The sequence below is a fragment of the Musca domestica genome, unplaced genomic scaffold (genome assembly GCF_030504385.1).
Source record: "Musca domestica strain aabys unplaced genomic scaffold, Musca_domestica.polishedcontigs.V.1.1 46, whole genome shotgun sequence".
Taxonomy (NCBI): domain Eukaryota; kingdom Metazoa; phylum Arthropoda; class Insecta; order Diptera; family Muscidae; genus Musca; species Musca domestica.
Window position 1 is genome coordinate 1,589,855 of NW_026712336.1, and position 22,557 is coordinate 1,612,411.

Genomic DNA, 22,557 nt, shown 5'->3' on the forward strand with positions numbered 1-22,557 from the left:
AAACTAATGCCATGTTTACGTTAGAACTTTTTGTAGGGTTAACCTACTTTGAGAGGATTTATTTGAAGTAAAAGTAATGGATATGACAATTTAAATCCAAATCCAGTGGGTTAACCCTCATATATATAAACGTACTTTAAGTTTTTGATGTTACAACCCCTGAGATTTTCTCAAAAAAAAAAATTAAAATTGTTTTTCTTTTATTTTCAATAATAAATTAAATTAATTTAATCTACCACAAGTTTGCGGAACGAACCCACCAAACCCAGTGAGGTGTCTGCTTGATTTGTGGTCTCCTCTTTTATTCGCTTCGACTCATCGGCGCCGTATTGATTTTCTTCTTTAAAGAACTCCATGTATGATAAGATTTTTTCCTCCCAGTAGTCAATTAATTCTTGCACACTTTTACCCTCACCTCCATAGTCCTTGGGTAGGAATTTTTTGGGTATGATTTTGAACAGCTCTTCACGTTTGCCGCCATGGACAAATAACTGCGATGAGGAGGGGGAGAAATATTATTCAAAAATAATTCATTTTTCAAATCCTTCGGGAAACTTACTCTGTTTTGTATTTTCTCAGGTAATATGGGTTTTATTAAATTGAATACAGGTTCAAATCCTGGCGGTGTGTCAATAAAGTGAGAAGCCTTAACTCTTAAGGGCAGGGCCTGTTCGGAATACTGTGATACTTTGCGCATAACACTGGGACTGACTTGAAAGAGATGTGAGGCCCCGACTTGACTGAAATCCATGACGAATATAATGCCACTGACCACGGCATAATCGTCCTCCATCATTACAATGTCCGAGACAAGTTGACGCATTTGGGCCAACTCTCCAAAGGAGACTTTACTGGGATCATAGGCTCCATTGCGCACCAGAACAAGGCGGGGACCGGACTCGGACATGGGTTCGGGAAGGTAGAGGACAATACTACAAAATATTAAAAAATTATTAAATTAAAAAAAAAATGTGTTGCCAAAATAACTACCTACCCCAATTTCAGTAACTCCCTGACCTTGGAATCCTCCAAATTGGGTCTCTTCAAAAATTCAGGATATTTTTCACGCAGGCTATAAAAATTATCCAGCTTGGCCTTGGCCTTTTCCAGACTGTATTTACAACCACGCAGAAAGGCTATCAAAAATTGATCATCCATGCGGGCCTTTAAATGGGGCTGTTGTAGAATCCATTCTTTAAAAGTGGCCAAATCAGCTTCCACCCGCTTTGGATCTTCATTTAACTCCTCAATTGCCACCTTCTGCAAGGCTTCCGGTAAGGGTCTTATGCCCATTTTTTGTGTTTCTTATGTTTGAAAAATGAAATTCAATAATTCTACTCAGCTGACTATATTTTCAGCCTTGTTCTGTCTGGCTTCTCTGTTCGAATGCACTGAAACGTATTGCGGCAGCAAACAAATAACAATTTTCTTCAAGTCTTGGCTACCGTTTCTTTCATTTTTTTCGGTAAGCCGAAATATATATTTTTTTATTGATAAGTGAATCGTTATTAGTTTAATTAGACGTCCCCCCGTGAAACCCTGTCCACTATTCATGTGCCATATTGTTTTTATCTATTTTTTCAATGAATGGATTTAAACGAAATGACTGTCAGGGTACGGGAAGGGGAGATGACATCAAGTAATTGGAGAAAAAGAGTGATAAGGGTTCTCAGGGGCAAATTGTAATGTGAGAATTGTGATATATATATATTTTTGTAAATGATATTATCAATCAATTTAAAAAATTTACATTTGCAGGGATCGGAAATATTAAAAATCTTGGTTTCGGCATTAAAAAAAATTAAAACGAATCAGTCGATTTTGTTAGAGTAGTTTAGATAAATATGATAGAGGGGGAGGTTCCAGAAGTAACGGTCCGATCTTTACCATCTTTATAACATATCTTGTGCTGATAAAAATATTGAAATTTACTAAGTCTGAATGGAGTTTTATGAGCTTCATTGACACTCAAAATGTTGACCTATTGTAGGGGAGTTACCACGATGAGTGAACCGATATATCCCATTTTCACGCCAGACTTTGGACTAATAAAAAAAATCGTGATGTGTGAAATATGAAGAGAACCGGATGCTTATATAGGATTTTATGATTGTTTTGGTTATTAAAAAATTTAACCCTTTATGAGGCTCATGGATATTGAAAATGTTAACCCTTTTGTTGGGGATGTACCAGAAGGAGTGCATCGAATATATCTTCACATCAGACCTTGGGCTAATAAAAATATTGCGATGTGTGTAATTTGAAGAGAACCGGATGCTTATTTCGGATGTTATGATCGGTTTGGTTATTAAAACAATTTACCGATTGTGGGGGAGGTATCAGAATCAGGAATGATCCGATCAGGAATGGTCCGATCTCTACTACCTTTATAACAGATCTTGTGTTGATGGTAATATTGAGATATACCAAGTCCCAGAAGGAGTGTATCGAATATATCTTCACATCAGACCTTGGGTTAATGAAGATATTGTGATGTGTGTAATTTAGAGACAATCGGACTTTTATATCACATTTTTAAAAGTTATAATTATTCAAAATTTTGACTCTCTGTGGGGGATGTACTTGATGAAGTGGAGATATATTGTCCATTTTCAAACCTGACACAGCACTAATGCAAATATTAGGATATGGGATTTGCAAATTTGGAGAAAATCGGATTATCCTATCTCTTTCTGCGCAGTAAATTATTTTCTTTGAAAATGTTGACATTTTTTGGGGGAGCTACCAGAAGGAGTGGACCGATATTGCCCATCTCCGAACTCGATTTAAGTTTGACAATAATTTTACTATGTACCAAGTTTGGATCAAATCGGATACTCTAGATAGATTTCGTGCGAATCAGCCAGACTGACAGACGGACGCACGAACATTGCTAGATCGACTCCAAATGTCCTGAAATGGATTTGGAGACCTAGGGTCTAAGACAGTTTTTTCGCTGAGGCGCCTTTTATCCATATCAAATGATATATACCCTTTCTAGACATATGGCTGAGGGTATAAATGCAGGGTGATATGAAAAAACTGCAATCAACATCAGACTGCTGTCATTTCTAAGCCGACAGATGTTAAAATTATTCAGGTGACAGCTCATTATATTGTTTACAAGCGTACAAAAATGGCTGAAAAATGGCTTGTGAGCAATATTTCATTCGGCAAATATTGAAAAATGAGCTCGGGGTAAAGCCATTGAAATTCCAACAAAAGGCCGCAACGAAAAGAATATAGACTCAAAAGAGCTAAAGAGTTGCTTCTCTTGGCCGAAAGTGGTGAACTGCCGAATTTGGTTTTCTTCGATGAGAAAAAATTCGTTGTCCAACAGTTTGTAAACAAACAAAATGATTGTGTTTACTTACCAAAGAGGTCAACTGAAAATGTGCACCTTCGGTTGGCCACGATTTTACTCGGGAGAGAAACTTGCTCGCGAGCAGGATTGCCCGAGAAGTGGGAATTTTTAAGGGGTTTACTCTTCACTCTATTTTTTTGTGTTTGGAAGATTAGAGTGGGTCTGCTCACACTCTAAATGGGGAAAATAGAGCCAGAGTTAGCTTTAAGAGTAAAAAAATATTAATTATTTCAGAGGTCTACTTTTAAGTAAGATCATAGACAAATTAGGTATAGACTAAAAAGTTGTCTCATCTATTATCTCTGAAAAAAATGCGTCAATAGATGTCGTTCATGCTGTGAGAGAGGTTCAGTAGACTCACTCAATTCTCTCAAAATACAAAATATTAAATATTTTTATGATTCTTTATTATTTAGCAATTAAAAACGAAACATCGACTTTTTTTACTTTTACACTATCCAAATATGTCGTGAAATATAAAAATATAGAACTTAAATAGCAGAAAAATAAATAAATTGTTTTCGAAGTCGAGTGACTTCACTAGCCCTGAGTGACTTGACTGGCCCAAGATTAACAATAGTGACATCTGCCGGAAGGGAAAATTTTAAAACTTTTTGTCTATACCTTTATTTGTCGATGGTAAGATATTCAATTCAAAAGGTTAAGTGATATCTTTTTAATATTTTTCTCTCAGTTCTTACCTTATGGGACTTCAGTTCCTGTCCTCTGAACAATATTTCCATTAATTTTTTGTTCTTTGATTATAAAATCCTCTGTGAAAACATCTTTTTTTTACATTTTTTAAATTTATTTGATTAACTACAGTGCAAAAAACTATTAAATAAATGTATATTTTAACTAATTGGTGTTTTCTTTAATCTACATATAAATAAATGCTATATCATACATACACATATAATCTAGATCTACAAAATAAGAGCCAGTTTTTGTATAACGAATGTGAAAGAAAAACACCATTTTCAAATATTTTTTTTTTTTTCAAAATTCGAATTGAATAAAAAAATATATGAAAAACTGCTTTGGCATATTACTTCTCATTCGCATTCACTTTCGCGTCCTCATACAGAAACTGACCCTAAATCCTAATATAAAAATTTTAAAAAATTATTCACTAAAATAAAATCTGACACAGAGTTCGTGTGAACCATGATCCAGGTTTTCTAAGTTTTCTCTTTAAATCTGTAACAAAAAGTTAAGGAAAAAATTAATAAAATTTAATTTAATTCTCTCAAGACACATAACATGGAATGTTTGGTATTCAAAAAGACAACAATAACAACAATAATATTCTTTGGTTAGCTTGTCTCCCACAATTTCCCATCATACTGTTAGTTTGGCAAACAAAACACACATTGGGCGCCATTTTAGACTACTTCGAATTATTTCTTCAAATTAATCGAATTCCAATTTTCTAAAATAGCCATCGGTGCCAAAGGCACTATCCACACTATAGGCCCTATCAATTTTACGTAATTTTTCATCTGTACCATAGTTCGGCTCTTGTAGGAAATAATCACGATATCTAAGGAGTTTGGCTTCCATTCGATCGATTATGTCCTGCATGGTGCCGTTGGTGCCACCATATTCCTCGGGCAGACATTCGCGTGGAACCATATCATAAATTATATCATGAGTGGAACAGACACTTATCTGAAACAAAAACATTTATAACATTTTTTTTAATTTACAGAAATAACGTTGTTTCATACCCGACTCTTCATTTTCTCCGGAAAGAATCCCTTCAGCGTATTGAAGCCCTTCTCGAAGGGACTTGGAATATTAATGAAACATGTGCCCTTTTGTCGCATTGGCATTGCCTCATCGGCAAATACCGAGAATTTTCTCAAAATATCCGGTTGCAAATGGAACAAATGGGCTCCAGTAACACCAATCATATCCATGATTTCCAAGAAGCCACAGACAGTCGAACGGTCATCTTCAATCATCATAATTTCCCCAAACATTGAACCGACACGTACAATATCCGAGAATTTGTACTTATTAATGTCATACGACGTGGCCCGAATAATAGTGACGCAGGGTCGTCTATCATTTTCCGGCAGGGGAATTTGGAGAATTATTCTGGGAAAGGACAAAAAAAATAAGAAGAAAAATAAATAAAAAATATTAAATTGGGAATTTAATTTGAAACCTTGTTCTCTAAACATGTGAACTAAAAATTTCCAATGAAAAATGTCATAAATGAAATAATTTTAGTTTCATTTTCTCATAGAACCAGATTCTTAATCTATGAAAAAATGAAATGAAAAATATTTCCTTTAAAAAATTTTTATAAACGTTTTCATTTCATATTTTTATAGAACAAAAATTCTGGCCCAGGCCCTGCGAAATAACATTTTTCAATTTATTTTTTATTTGAAAAAAAAAAAAAAAATTTTGAAAAAAATTAATAAAATATTTGAAATAGGAATTATCTCCACATTCACTTTCATATTAACATACACAAACATTTTCCAAAATTTCCTCGAAAACTCACCCCTGTCTCACTATTTCCAACACCTGTGGATTATCCACCGATCGCCCCTCGTTGAATACCTCCGGTATGGCCGCCTTCAGAGTGTAATAACGATCCAGCTTCTGCTTGGCCCTCTCCATGCTGTATTTGGAACCGCGTAAAAATGCCAACAAAAATTGATCATTGGTACGGGCTTTCAAATGTTTCTGGGTGTGGATCCATTGGCGAAAGGCCAAGACATCATCTTCTATTAGTTCGGGTTTTTCATTTAGCTCACAAATGGCTACCTCTTGTAATACGGGGGGCAGTGGACGAATTTCGGGTGGTGTATCCAATGCAGGTGGATCCATTGTTAGAGAGTGGAAAATGTTTCTTTGAGAGTTGATGTATTGCTCACGAACGCCTAAAAGTATGCAAAGAAAGAGAGTTTTTGTTTATTTTTAAATGTTTTCAAGTTTTTGTGTAACAATGTTGCCATTGGATTGGAAATAAATTCATAAAAATATGGACAGAGAATATATTCGAAGATTCTAAGATTTGGGAGTTTCGAATGTTTAAAAAATAAAGGAAAACCTAAGACCTTTGCATGGGTTTCTATTGACCTGTTCCAAAACTCCAAGAATGTATGAAATTGTACTACGATAACCGATTTTCCCTTCATGATATCGAAAAAAAAAACATTTTAAAATTAGTACCCTCTTGCAGGTTCTGGAAGAGACCATATATTTCTATTCTATCCACTGATATCAAGATCAAGACAATATTAATATACCCTCCATATAATAATGTTTTCTTGATCTTGATTTTGATATCATCAGCGTACAATTCTAAATTAAAATATTTTTCAAGAATTTCGAGTGTAAGAGGCGTAGAATTTTTAAGGATACAGACTGGATTCTTTACGAATTTGTTCAAAGACTTTTTCAGAAACAAGGCTTTTTCAAGAGATTTAAGAAAAAACCTTTAAAGGACCTTCTAAAGAATATATTGCAATTTTTATTTTTTTTCAAGGTCAATTTTTTATGAATTTCTTAAAAGACCTTCAGAGCAATGGGAAGGAAAATTTCAAAATTATTTTTCAATGGGCTTCAGAGAAATATTCGTGGAGTTTTTTAGAATTTTTGTTTTCAAAAATATTCAGAACAATAGACATGGATGTTCTCAATAACTTTTTTTAGGAGCCTTAGAGTAATTGATGTGGATTTTTTTAAAGACTTTAAAAGGACTTTAGAGCAAGAATTGTTTTTTTTTCAATGACATTCAAAGTGAGATTTGTATGAATTTTTTCAAGGTTTGAAATTTTTCAAAGTGTATTTTTTTCAAGGACCTTCAGAGCAGTATATTGCAAAGGTATTTTTTTTTTATAAATTCCTTAAATGGGTGTGGAAATTTCAAAATAATTTTTCAATGGCCTTCAGAGATATTCGAGGAGTTTCTTCAAACATCTTCATAACAATTAGTATGGAGTTTTTTAAGAATTTTTCAAGGAACTTCAGAATAATTGAGGTGGACTTTAAAAGGACCTTTAGAGCAATAATTATGCATTTTTTCCATTGCATTCAGAGTGAAATTTGTATAAATTTTTTCAAGGTTTGGAACTTTTTTGAGCGTAAATTTTTTTCAGGGTTTTATAAGAATTTTTTCTAGGGCATTCTGAATAATAAGCTGGAATAATTTAAGAACCTGCAGAGAAATATTCCTGGATTTTTTCAAGGACATGACATTTAAAGAATTGTTTCAAGGACCTTCAGATCAATAGTCCTGGATTTTTTAAGATTTTTTTCTAGGCCGTTCAGAATACTAGGCATGGATTTTGTAGAAAATGTTTTAAAGATAATTTTTTAATAAACTTCAGCGGAGAAGGTTTGAATTTTTAAACATTTTGTTTATAAGGAGCCTCAGAGTAATTGTCGAGGATTTTTAAATAACTTTTTCGAAACATACAGTACAGCCTTAAAGAATTTTTGTAAATTTTTGTATTATCATATTCCAAGTTCTGGATTTTTAAGGATTTTTTCCTAACTACAATCACTTTTTATTCCTGAATTTTTATCTCAGACTTTGCAACTGTATTTCCCAAGGAACCATCAGATAAAATCGTAAATTTTAGACAATATTTTCTAAGGGACTATCAGGTGATTAATATTAATTTTTTCGATGATATTCTCCATAGGACTTCCAGTTTCTTTAATTTCAGTTTTTTTTTAATCAGATTTCTAATTTTTAGTTTTTTATTTTTGAAGAAAAATATCCCAAAGGATTATTCAATTTGTATTGATTTGTGATAGGAAGCTAAGATATTGATAAGAGCAATATTTTGTCTGCTGGCATGAACTTTTAAAATTTAAAAAAGAACTATAATGACAACAACTGTCACAAAACGTTGGGCGCCATTTTTGAATCCTTGAAAATATTCGACAACTAAATCGAATTGCATTTATTGAATATGATTTTAACAATATTTATCCGCGTCATGGTTTGAAATTTAGTTCTTGGAGTTTTTAACATTTCTCAAACTCACTATATTCTAACTCCCCTTTACCACCCTATATTGTTATTTTTTAAACTTTGATTTTATTTTTAACTTTGATGTTATTCTATATGTACAATATTTTAAGTTTAATAAATTTACCAATGCCAATTTCAGACCTCGGTGATGGAAAAATTGAATTTTGATCAGGATTTATTTATTTTTTTTATTTCTCATTAACAAAGCATTTCTCGACAATTACCCACCCTAATACACACACAATATAACTGTCATTACATTGTAATGGTTTTAATGTTTACCATCAATTTCTTGCAGTTTTACCTGTGTTTTAAGTAAGGCGATAATCCGATTAAGAAATCGAACCAGATAGATATCGATTGACAATTAATGGGGAGGTTTTTAAAAAAAATATTATTAACCACCAAATTGGATTAGATAGCGGTGTTCTGTGGCCAATTAGTACAAGTGCTCCCAAAAAACAACAGCAAGAACAACAACAGCATGAAAACTTAGACACGTGATGGACATATCAAATGTTTGTCGTGTTTTAGGTGAAAGGAAAAAGATTTAAATGTGACGAAAGGAAAACGTCATATAGGCATTTGACATTTTAGTGAGTGTCTTTGGCTTGGAAATGGGTTTCTTTGCTGGGTTATAATACACTCAGAAAAATTTGAATCACCTTGGGAACAAGAGAGTTATGGCTGATGTACATGTAGTACATGAATGAAATATTCAAAAAGTAGAATAATTAAATATGTGTAGATAAGTTATTGACGGATAGATTGGATACCAGTAGCTACCAGATAAGGACCAAAGTATGTGGTATAGCATATCAAAAGTATTTCTTTTTTTCCTTGTCAAAAGATTTATAACATTTGACGAAAATCTCCGTCTCCACCATGTAGTGGGAGAGTGAACTAAGTTTGTCATTCTTTTGGAAATTTTGGAAATCTTCATTCGAACCTAGCATAAAATTCGAAGACAAATGTTCGTCTTTTCGAAAGTCCTCCTTAAATTTTTAGATTCATTCCAACAGTTTCTATAAGGGCTCCACCATAGTATGGAGGGTATATTACAAACATACAAAGTGTATATATTCATGATCAGCATAAAATTCTATGTCGATTTAGCGATGTCCGTCCGTCTGTCCGTCTATCCGTCTGTGGAAATCACTCTAGCTTCCGAACGAATTGAAGTAGATTGATAAAATTTTACTCAAATGTATATTATGTCTGCAGGACTTTTGGTATTGAAAATCGCCCATGTAGGTCCACGTTTTGGTATAGCCCCCATATAACGGTACCTCCCGATATTCGATACTTTGTTTATTTTAGTAACATTATTCACCGGAATTGTTTCAAATCTGGCATTTGATGTTCGTAATGGATGCTACAGCCTATGACACGATATTGTCTGTGCAGGTCCACGTCTTTGTATAGCCCCTATATAACGGTACCTCCCGATATGCGGCATTTTGATGATTTTAGCTGCATCATTCGTTGATTTTTTAAGTTTCCCATTTGAATATTGTAATGGCGTATGACAAGAGTTCGTATAGACCCTAATATAATAAAACAGCGACACTCGGTATTTTTGAGATTTAAAGAGAATTTTTAACGGATTTTATTGAATTATTTTTAGAATTGCAGAATTTGTTCAAAATGGTGGAGGCTTTTCAAAGAACTTACAGCTTTTTTTACTAGTTAGTACCATTTAGTACTGTTCGTACAAATATAGGCCTCTTTAGTAATCTAAATAACAATTTTTAGATTCTATCTCTATTCCTTCATCCAATACCAAATATAGTACCAATCAGTACTTTTTGTACAACACAATAGTCCACATTTCCGAAACTATCTCCAAATATTAAAGTTAATACTGTTTAGTACGTATTCCCCCCGCCCGAATAATCCGCACCATGTATCAACCCAACCGCACAAAAGGTAATCCTAATGTCAAATTTTAGGATTCCAACTCAATCCTTTACCCGAATACCAAATTTAGTACTACTGGTATTCAGCCATAAGGCTGGAGAGGGTATATATCATTTGATACGACCAACACTTGTCACATAAAAGTAACGGTTTTAGACCCTAGGTCTCTTTGGACCAAATAGGTTTTTGGTTATTTTGTGTTGATTTAGAGCAAGGCTAGGCAAAGAGTATCCCTTGGGATATCTGTGTGTTCACCAACACTATTGTAAAAAATAAATTGTTTTGAATTTTCTGTCAGAATGGTTTTGTGAGAATATTTAGTTTTGTTCGAGCAGTCGTTGAGGAAGGTGCTGTCGGATATTTTTATGAATACACCGTAAGAAATATTGGAGCACAAATATATCTTACTACATATTCGGAACAAATATTTCCGAATTTGTAAATATTATAAATTTTAAGATTTATCTTTTTTAATTGAATTCTATTTGACAAAATTTGCATACGAATTCACATGTTAGGAATTGAAATTTATTTCATATTGTTAGACAAATTTATTGTCTTTCCAAATTAATGGGCATTTTCATATCCCTTGATTTCTCTGAAATTATATGTACGTTCTTAGTCAATATTCATTGTCATTCTGTTTGTAATTCATAGACATAATATTTTAGGACCCAACGCAGGATATGCGTTTCTGATCAGCATAAAATTCTACAACTATTTGCGTATGTCAGCCTGTGGTAATCGGTATTTATTTTTAAAGGATCAACTTAGATGGTTAGGATGTTAAGTCCGAAATTATTATTTGTGTTTAATAATTTTATTTTTAATTTTGATTAATAAAAATTATATAAATTTTTTAAAAATGTCAACTTATATATTTTTTTTTTAATGAAATATAATTGAAATAACTGTGCAAATATATCTCCTAATTGTCTGATCAAAATATTAATTTTTAACAAAGAAGTTGTTTCTAAAACGGAAAATTTTAAATTGAAAATTTAAAGATAACCAATTATTTCTCACTCTGTAAAGAGAGGCAAAAAAACACTTGCAATATTTTGTTATTTCAAAACACATACAATTACAAAAAATTTTTGAGGCTCTCTGCCTTGCCCTGATTTAGAGTTTGTCCGTCCGTCCGTCTGTCTGGCTGGTTGTTTCGCACGATAACTCTCGAAGAAAATATCTGATTTGGTCCAAACTTGGAACATCGTAATATTATTATCAAACTTAGATCGAGTTCGGAGATGGGCAATATCGGTCTATTCCTTCTGGTACCTCCCCCACAAAATGTCAACATTAAAAAATTAAAAAAATTACTGCACAGGAAGAAAAAGGATAATCCGATTTTGCTCCAACTTTGCAAATCCTAATATTTGCATAAGTACGAGGTCAGGTGCGAAAATGGAGAATATCGGTTCACTCCATCAAGTACTTCCCAAACAAAGGGTCAACATTTTGGAAAATTATAACTCTTATCGGATGCAATGAAAGAGTCCGATTGTCTTCAAATTACACACGTCGCAATGTTTTTATTAACCCAATTTCTGCTATGAAGATGGGATATGTCGGTTCACTACTTCTGGTACCTCCTCCTCAAAGGCTTAAATTGTTGAATATCCACGAAGTTAAAAAATGTGAAATTAACATGCGATTCCATTCCGATTTCGCACATCTCAATATTTCCATGAACACAAGATCTGTTATAAAGATGGTGGGGATCGGACATACCTACTTGTATCTCCCCCACAAATTGTCAAATTTTTGAATTAACAAAACGATTATAAAATCCGAAATAAACGTCCGATTCCCTTCAAATTTCATACATCCCATTATTTCTACTAATACAAGATCTGCTGAGAAGATGGGATATATCGGTCCACTCTTTCTGATACCACCTCCAAAAAGGGTCAAATTTTTGAATATCCATGAAGCTCCTAAAACGCGATATTAACATCCGATTCCATTCAGATTGCTAGATCTCAATATTTTCATCAAAACAAGTTCTGTTATAAAAATGGTAGAGATCAGACCATTCCTTCTGGTACCTCCCCCATAAAGGGACAATGTTTTGAATAACCAAAACGTTTATAAAATCCATAAAGCTCATAAAACCCCGAATTAACTTCCGTTTCTATTTATAATATTTCCATTAACACAAGATCTGTTAGAAAGATGGTAGAGATCAGCCCATTTCTTCTGGTACCTACACCACATAGGTTTCAAGATTTTTTAAAAACCAGACGCTCAAAAAGAGTTAGATAAGCATCCAACTCTCTTTAAATTTCACACATACACACAATTTTTCTAAGGCAAGATTTGTTGTGAAGGTGATATATATCTAAGAACCCCTTTTGGTACCTCACTCACAAAGGGTCATAATTTTCAATTCTTTTATCTGCCATAACTTGCGAGATAAGTCAGGGATTCTTTGCAATTTGCTATATCTAAATATTTCTCTCAACCAGAATCCTGAGATGAATGTGGAATTTATGATTTCCCAATAATTGAATATATATGTTCGATATTCTTATATATCTGTCGGCAAACCGTCTGATACTTTTTAAATTGTTTAATTTTTATTTTTTTTTTTAATATTTTATATTCAAGTCGCAATTATCGTACGATTCTCACGAAATTTTGCATGGAAGTAGGGTTAGGGTCAGAAGGGTCAATCGAAACCTATTGTTTTAAAGATACATATTTAGGGGTTCAAATGGAGCAAAAAATTAAAATTTTGCTGATTTTGCAGTCGCTCTAGGACCAGAATTAAAAATTAATCGACAATCGGACAGGGCAGAAGTCTAGCATTTTTGTTTCGTTTTTTATTTGAAATTGTTTAAAATAATAATCAGCATGACAGAGAGGGGTAAATATAGGACAAATGCAGGACTGTATGGTATTATTTAAAACAAGTAAAAGAGCTGTAAGTTAGGCCGGTACTAATATGTGGGGGCTATACCAAAACGTGGACCTGCACAGACAATTTTCTGTCATAGGCTGTAGTATCCATTACGAACTTTAAATGCCAAATTTGAAACAATTCCGGTGAACTATGTCGCTAAAATCAACAAAGTACCGAATTTCGGGAGGTACCGTTATTTGGGGGCTATACGAAGACGTGGACCTGCACAGACTATTTTCTGTCATAGGGTGTAGCATCCATTACGAACTTCAAATATCAAATTTGAAACAATTCCGGTGAATAATGTCGCTAAAATCATCAAAATACCGAATATCGGGAGGTACCGTTATATGGGGGTTATACGAAGACGTGGACCTACATGGCCGATTTTCAATACAAACGTCCTGCAGACATAATATAAATTAGAGTAAAATTTTATCAATCTACTTGATTTCTCCGTAGTGTGGTAGAGGGTATAAAAATCGACTAAAATGATTTTGGATCCAAGGATATTTGCCCGCACGACTATATCCTTCGCTTTTTTTTTGATTCTCTGGTGATATTTCCCCGGGAGTTATTTAAAAATAACTTCTTTGGCAATTTTTTTACTTTTGAAATTAACATTTCTTTGGTTTTTCTTTCAGTGTACCACAAAATTAGCCACCTAATCTTCAAGCACAATCGCACTGTATTGTTTTAGTTGTTGTTATTTTCACTTGACCAAATACTAGACCTAAATTGATGAATGACGGGCAATCGCGACATCATCATCATTGGTCAATCAACCTTTTCAATCAGTTCGATGAAGACGATGCTGATGATGATAATTATCAATTTGTAAATTTAGAACAATCAGTTGTGGGAGCCGGCAACAACAACAAAAATCAAAGACAAATTTAAATTAATCAAAAGATAACAACAAAACTGGATTGGCAAAGGTTATGTTCTTTAGAGATTAACAATTAGCCATGGTCACAATTGACACAGAATTATAAATTAAGGCAATATTTTTTTATAATTAGTTCGGTATCTCCACTTGTTTTCCAAATCATTTAGTTTTTATTGATTTGTTGTTATTGTATTTTTAAGCGCGATTAACATTTAATACGTTTATAATTACACACAGCTAATATATATTTTGCGATAACATCAAGTTAGTGCCAGATAACTTGCAATGCAATGCAATCCATCCATCGATCAGGTGAAGGGATAAGAAGGGTTTCTTGATATACAACAACATTTTTTCGTATTGTTTTTGTTGTTTTTTTTTTAACAATTGAACATTCAATCACCTTTTTGTGTTTTTTTTTTATTTTTTCAAACGACTACCTATTTTCAACGTTGCGACGAATCCGACACGCGGCTATTATTTATGTGCATTTATCGCATCGAGTGTAAGGCAACGACTGCCGGTCTATCGTGTTTTTGTTTACATTGAAACCTTATAAAAAGAAACAGTCGCTGTGAGGTGGTTCTTAAGCGAAAAATAAGTAATCGTTGATAATTTCTTACTATCGCACAGGTGGAGACAACAGTGTGAATGCTATAAAGTCTGATAGCCAATCGTGAAATTGCATTTATTTGGGACTTGTGAACTTAAAAGGGTGTCGGAAATGTTTTTTGGTCGGAATTTTGAAAATTTGAACAAAAAAAGTCAGATAACCGTAGGTATTCGCGAGACTTCGCGGGACTTGCGAACTAAAAAGTGTTTCGGAAATATTTTGCATTTTATCGAAATTTTGAAAATTTAAACGGAATGATCTCTGGAACTTCCATAGTAGAATTAAGAAGATAACTTCATTTTGAATAAGCATTCCCAGCTGTGTATTTTCTGTAATTAAATTTGGCAAATTTAACTGCATAGAAAACCTGTTCCGATCTCTGATTCGTGTTTATACAATAGATTTATTAATATACATTTTCACAATGAGATGTTCAAAAATCTATAATTTTACCTTAACTTACCTTTTTAATTCTACCATGGGAAATTCACTTGGTTTTGAAATGTAAATATAATATATTTTTCGGGATTATATTTTTGGGGCGGAAAAAATTTTTAAAAAAAATCAAAATCCACAGAACAATTGAAATAATCGTCGGATGCGAAATCGTCGGATGTTTCATTACTTGCTTTGAACACATGCAAATAAATCAGTGAAAGCATGATATCAAAAAAATAGGTTCAATTCGAAGGAGGTCTACCAACATTGGCTTACATATTGTACGAGGGTAAATAGGTTAAAAAAATAAAATAATAATAATAATAATAATAATAATAATAATAATAATAATAATAATAATAATAATAATAATAATAATAATAATAATAATAATAATAATAATAATAATAATAAAAATCTACTAATATATGCTGAATTGTTTCCATGTGCTGCAATACTTCTAACGTTGGGCGCCACATTGAAAAGAACAACAACAAAGTGGATCTTTATTGATTTTTTTTTAATATTTTTTATTGCTTTCCGTGTGATGCACCCAAAATGTTCTTCGACAAATCAAATTAGCAATTGTAGACACCATGTCTTATTCAGCGAAATCCGAACCAGAAGGGGTTCGCAGATATATATCATCTTCACAACAGATCTTGCGTTAGCAAAAATATTTTGTGAAACTTGAAGAGAGATGGATGCTTATTTCCATTTCTTTGAGCGTTTTTGTTTTTCCAAATCTTGAACTCTTTATGGGAGGGGTACGAGAAGAAATTGTGCGATCTCTACCATCTTTATAACAGATCTTATGTTGATGGAAATATTGAAATGTACCAAGTCAGAATGTAATAGGACGTGATTTTGCGTTTCATGAGCTTCATGGATACTCAAAATTTTGACTCTTGTGGGGGAGGTACCAGAACGAGTGGACCGATTTATTCCATCTTCACAAAGGTCCGTAGGTTAATAAAAATACTGTGATGCGTGTAATTTGAAGACAATCGGAGACTTACCGATATGTCTATTTCGCAATATTTTGTTGCTTTTTTTTGTTGGACGAGGGTATACATCATTTGATACGGCCAAAATGAGCCTCATCGAAATAACGGTGTTAGAATCTGGTTCTCTTTGGGTCAAATCCGTTTCAGGACATTAGGAGTCGATCTAGCGATGTCCGTTCTGTCTGTCTGTTCGTCTGTCAATCTGGACTATCCGATTTGGTCCAAACTTGGTACATCGTATTGTTATTGTCGAACTTAGATCAAATTCGGAGATGGGAAACATTGGTCCACACCTGCTGGTACCTCCCCCGTAAATTTTCAAAGAAAATAATTTATCTCATAGAACAGTGAAAGGATCATTCGATTTTGTGCAAACTTTGCAAATCTCAATATTTTGTCATTGCTAAATTAGGATGTGAAAATAAAAAATATCGGTCCAATCCATCAAGTACCTTCCCAACAAAGGATCCACATTTTGAATAATTATAACTCTTATAAAATGTGAACTAAGCATTCGATTGTCTTAAAATTTCACATATCCCAATATTTTCACTAACATCTGGTGTAGAGATGAGATATACCGGTCCACTCCTTCCGGTATCTCCCCCACAACGGGTCAACATTTTGAATAACCACCACGTCATAAAACGCGAAATGAGCATCCGATCCCTTCAAACTCGCCACATCTCAATATTTCTATTAACACAAGATCTATAGTGAAAAAGGTAGATATCGGCCAACTACTTCTGGCAACTCCCCCAACAAAGAAACAAAATTTTTAATAAGTACTACTTTTATAAAATGTGAAATAAGAGTCAGATTGTCTTCAAATTTCATACATCCCAATATTTTTATTAACATACGATTTGGTATGAGGATGGAATATAACAATAATCTCCTTCTGACACCTCCCCCACAAGGGGTCAAAATTTTGAATAGCAATGAAGCTCGTAAAACGTAAAATGAGCCCCCGATTTCTTTCAAACTCATCACTCCACAATATTTCCATTAACACAATATATGAAAAAATAGATATCGGCCCACTCCTTCTGGCACCTCCCCCACAAAAGGTCAAAATTTTGAATAATTATGACCCTTATAAAATGTGAATAATTATGACCAATATAAAATGTGGAATACGAGTTCGAGTGTCTTCAAATTTGAGTGGCAGGATGTGATATATCGATCCATACCTTCTGGTACCTCCCCCACATCGGGTCGAAATTTTCATTAGGTTCGTAAACATGAAATGAGCGTCCGATTCTTTTCTAACTCGTCCCTCCCCAATATTTCCACTAACACAAGATCTGGAGTGAAGGCGGAATATATAAGCCCACTACTTTTGATTAACAATAATCTGTAGACTTTTGAAAACGTCTTTTCGACCACACATTGTAGTTCTTTTTAAAATATTTGGTAAGGACTCCATGTCAAAGAATCGTGATTATTTGAAAACATTTTTACAAAAACTTTCCTTGAATTTTTAAAATCGGCGACTTCTTTTTACAAAACTACAGATTTTTAAGGAATATTACTTCAAAAATTCTTATGAAAAAATCGATGGTAAATTTTAAGGCACTTAAACTCAAAAAGCTCGCTCTGACTTAATTCTATTCCAAATAATATTTTAATTTTCTGAAGCAATTAACCGTTATCACAATACATTTAATTTAAAATCACAAATAATTTATGTTTTCATAATTAAGTTTATTGTGATTATCAATTATTCCTATTGATCCGAATGAGAATTTGTATGATTTCAAGTTCACATTTAAGCAAATATTCTAAAGAAACTAAACAGCCTTTAAATATTATTTCTCTTTTTGCCACAATAAAATGTATATTGGCATATTCTTCTACCGATATATATATAGCTCAATGGTTTTAAATTAGGGAAGTTTGCAAAAAAAGAAATTTTGAAAATTATCAAGACGTTTAAATAGATTAAACAATCTAAAACACCATAGTGTGGATTATTCGAAATTGCTTAAATCAAACAGGGCAATAATTGTTTTTGTTTTGTTGATAATTTGCAAATGCGTTTATCAACGATGATAATTGCACTGTACAAGTGTTTTGAAGTAGCAGGGCAGGCCCATATTGCTTGGCACTTCACTTTTCAGAGCAATGTTTAAAGACAATTTAGCCATGCTTTTCCGGCTCCTACACAACTTAAATCTCAATAGAATATCTGATATCTATGTTATAATTGGCACAATTACACTGTGCAAAACAAAAACTAATTACGGTGAGAATCCAGTAGATTTTGAAAGTAGAGTTTAAAAAGAAGACACGTGTATCGGCGTTTTGAAAGTGAAATAGAGAGGACAAGATCCCCCCCCTCTTTCGGAAATAATTTTTCGGAAAAAGATTCCTTATAATCCCTGCATTTTAGGTACATTAAAGTACAAGAAATATTTTAACCCTCAAGCAAGTCATAAAATGGGTCTATTTGGTCCTTTTTCGAATAATGATTAAAAGCTCCCCTTAAATGGGATTATAGCAAAACGGATCTACAAAATTATTTGTCATAAAACTCTACTATAGGTTTAAGAAGACATCAAGAGTGCAAGTTTATGGAAAAACTCCGACAAAGCATCATTTTGGAAGGATGTCATCAAAGGCAAAAATATTTTTCATCAAATTTCACTATAAGTTACCAAAGAAAAGAAATCTGTACTTCCAACCTATATCAAAAAAAAAAAAAAAAAAAAAAACAGTAAAGAAAGTCCTAAAATCGGGCGGGGCCGATTTTATGATATCCTACACCACTTTGCTAATTTGTATTGCCCATTTGGTGCACAATTAATTTGAAATCGGATAAATATATATATGGAAGCTATATTCAAATCGGAACCGATCTCGATAAAATTTGGCAAAGAACTTTCTGACCTGTATTTGATATATTTCCCTGAATATCGTTGTTACAGAGTGCATATTACGGCTGTGAGTAACAAATATGACAAATCGGATGAACAGTATATATGAGAGCTATAGCTATATCTTAACCGATCTTCACCAAATTTGAAATAGTGGCTTCTAGACTCAATTCGGTCGTAAGTGCCAAATTTCATCCAATGTGGGCAAATATTAGACGTTTGGTGCACAATAAAAAGTAAATCGGATGAAGTTATGTATGGGAGCTAATTTGGCACATGCATTTCTGGGCTGTATTTGATATATTTCCCTAAATATTGTAGTAACAGAGTGCATATTACGGCTGCGAAGGGCAAAAATAACAAATCGGATGAAGAATATATATGGGAGCTATAGCTATATCTGAACCGATTTCGATCAAATTTGGCATACTTATTTTCAGGTCTAATTTGGTTATATGTGAAAAATTTCATACTATTCGGGCTGATATTACACCTTTGGTGCACAATAAAAGGCAAATCGGACGAAGATATATATGGAAGCTATATCTAAATTTTGACCGATTATCTCCAATTTCAATAGGGTTCGTCCTTGGGTCAAACAAATGATTTGTGCAAAATTTCATCTGGATAGGACAATAATTGAGACTGAGAATGTGATTCTATGCAGATCATCAAAAGGAACTATGTGTCTATCTCGTTTCCTTTTGCCTGTTACAAACAAATGCACAAAGACATAATACCCTGACCACCTTGTGGTGTAGGGTATAAAAATAGCATTCCAAAAAAAAAAAGACAAAAAAGCAGAAAATATTCTGTTTTTTTTTTCGATAAATTTTTCCTTGGCCTTTTTTTGAGTTGACGACAGAAAGTAACATAAAATTTCGTTTTAGTCAGAAGGTTTCAAAAGAAGAAATATTTTACACAAGATTTCACTATAAATCTCAGAATATACCATATATCTACATACAATAGTTTTTAAGAAAATTACATTCGAAATGTATATACAACAAGCAAAAATGATGTATTTTTTACTTTTAATCTAACATATTTCCAATTTATGTCAATAAACTCCCTTTATATTTAATGTTTTTGGGGAAGGGTCCAAGGAAGAATTCCCTAGATCAAATTTTATTGTGAGTCTCTAAACAAAATAAATGTTAATATGTAATATATGTACCAGTGAAAATTATCATAGATTATAGTTAATAACAAGTAAAATAAACAGCAAAAAAAAGTTCGGCGGGGTCGAAATACACGCCACCATTTGAAGGAACTTCAAAAATTTCCAAAAAATTCCATCGAAAAATATTGCTTAAAGGAAACCCGTTATAAGGGGGCTATACGATATCGTAGACCTAGTACACGATTCTCTTTCAGGGGGTAAAGTACTCACAAATACCTCCTTGTGCGGAGTTTCAGACAATTCCATTAAAAAATGTGGCTAAAATAATAATATGGTGTGTATAAGATATCGTGAACCTATATAGCCCATCTTCGAACTTGACCTGCCGGCAGAACAAATACTGATCTGTGCAAAATGTTAGCTTCCAACTTTTGATTTGTTTTGACTTTAGCGTGATTACAACAGACGTACATGCCTAAATCGTCTTAGACATTGGTACAAATAGGAGGAAAAAGGCCAAAGAAAAACTACTCAAAAAAAAAAAAAAAGAAAAGAAATTAATAAAAAAAAACAAATAAATAAATAAAAAAAAAATCACTTGTTTTTGGTAATTTTGGAAATAGAGATTACTTTTCTTTGGTGGCTCATAATGAAATTTAATGAAGAATAATTTTGTCTCTAATGTCATTATTTTACAATCATACTCTGTTGGAGGATTTTGAATTAACTAACATAAAGAACGGATTTAACCCTAAAATGTGCTTTCTCTGTAATTAAAAATTATGAGATGATTTGTTGGCAACTCAAAATATGGGTTGGAGAATTCCTCTCCTGGTCATATTTAGCCTGATTTACTTTTGAAAATTAAGCCAGATTTCTAATTCTATATTACTTTGTTTTATTTTGCACAATTCGTGTATCGATATTTTTATAACTGTTGGGTTGGGATTCAACGCTTATTAAATATATATATACAATTAAATTAAAATTGTTTTTGAATTCATTCATACAAACCGGTATGAGATGCGCTTTCCAAAATCTCGTCTGACGTCTTACTTAAATTATTGATTTTTTCTTTGAGACAAAAATTTTTGGCTTCACTTTAATTTTGACAATATTATATATTCTTCTGCTCCACCAATTTGCCGATTCACTTTCAAATTGAAAATTTCGTACCAGCCGCTATCTCTTTTATTTAAATTTTGATGCACAACTGATAATGGAAGTTGAAAATTATTAGCAACGAAGTTATGTTTGCAAGCAGGCACGACAATAAGAGCTGTTTTGCCACAGTGTCACAAAAAAGTGTTACGGAGTTGCCATATGTGTTGTTTTATTATTGTTTTCCATTGCCAATTGGCACACTGCATTACCACTTAACTGGGTTTGGTCTACACTAAACAGTAGTACCGACAAATTAACGTTCATTTCATTAATCTTATTTCACAATATTTTAATGAAAACAATTTTATGGGAATGCAAAGGAAAAAGTGGAATGCAAAGGAAAAGTGGCTTTAAAAGTGGACGTTTTAAATATTTTTCAATAATAAATGTTGATTTCAGCAAAACAAACTTGAACTTCTTAAAGTATATTTTTAGTACTATGGGAGTTACATGTTTTTTGATATTTTTCCAAGCATGTCAAGGTAACAAATGTAATTGTTTCTATATTTTATTCAGGACTATCAGAACTTGATTCGTTGAATTTTTAAACATGTGTTTTTTCAGGACTATTATTAAAATGGATTTTTCAAATATCTTTCCCAACACTATCAGAGCAGTAAACGTGGATTTTTAAACTATTTTTGCAGGAGTGTAAATGTGGATTTTTTAAATATATTTCCAGCACCATAAGCGTAGATTTTGTAAATATTTCCTCTAGGATTGATAGTCCTAAAACGTGGTTTTCTAAATATTTTTTTAAGGCCTACCTGATTTTTGGAACTCAGAGCTATAAGCTGGGATTTTTTTTGGTTTTTTTCCAGGACTATCAGAGCTATAAAATTATTTTTTAAATATTTGTCCCAAGACTATCAGATCTTTAAAATGCAGTTTAAATATTTTTTCCAGGACTATTAGAGCAACAACCATGGATTTTTAAGTATTTTTTCAAGGAATATAAGAGTTATAAAAGTGGATTTTTTTAAATAATTCTTCCAGGACTATCAGAGCTATAAATTTGGATTTATTAAATATTTTTGCCAGGACTATCCGAATTAAAAACGTGGATTTTTTAATATTTAGCCAGTACTAGTACTAGCACCTATAAACGTGGAGTTTAAATTTTTTCCTGGTCAATGAGTGCTATAAACGTTGAATTTTTAAATATTTTTTCAGGACTATCAGAATTTTTTTGATAATTTTTCTAAGACTATCTGAGCTATAAATTTGATTTTTGTAAATGTTTTCTC

The 22,557-nt window shown here is 32.8% G+C and overlaps 2 protein-coding genes across 4 annotated transcripts; both read right to left on the reverse strand.

Moving 5' to 3' along the window:
* Positions 1-220: 220 nt before the first annotated feature.
* On the reverse strand, positions 221-1,518 carry LOC101899328 (alpha-tocopherol transfer protein-like). The gene is made up of 3 exons (XM_005191805.4): positions 995-1,518; positions 560-932; positions 221-491 (listed from the first exon to the last, which is right to left on the reverse strand). Exons 1-3 carry the CDS (start codon positions 1,291-1,293, stop codon positions 228-230), a joined length of 936 nt encoding a protein of 311 aa, XP_005191862.2. The 5' UTR covers positions 1,294-1,518; the 3' UTR covers positions 221-227.
* A 2,632-nt stretch (positions 1,519-4,150) lies between these two features.
* Positions 4,151-21,407, reverse strand: LOC101899041 (alpha-tocopherol transfer protein-like). Of its 3 annotated transcripts, none has more exons than XM_005191804.4 (4): positions 21,161-21,407; positions 5,883-6,264; positions 5,095-5,467; positions 4,151-5,035 (listed from the first exon to the last, which is right to left on the reverse strand). In XM_005191804.4, exons 2-4 carry the CDS (start codon positions 6,209-6,211, stop codon positions 4,778-4,780), a joined length of 960 nt encoding a protein of 319 aa, XP_005191861.1. In that variant the 5' UTR covers positions 6,212-6,264; positions 21,161-21,407; the 3' UTR covers positions 4,151-4,777. The 3 variants fall into 3 exon arrangements, with proteins under 3 accessions (XP_005191861.1, XP_005191860.1, XP_058983567.1); XM_005191803.4 differs by lacking the exon at positions 21,161-21,407 and adding an exon at positions 14,490-14,608; XM_059127584.1 differs by lacking the exon at positions 21,161-21,407 and adding an exon at positions 14,527-14,593.
* Between the last annotated feature and the right edge of the window lie 1,150 nt (positions 21,408-22,557).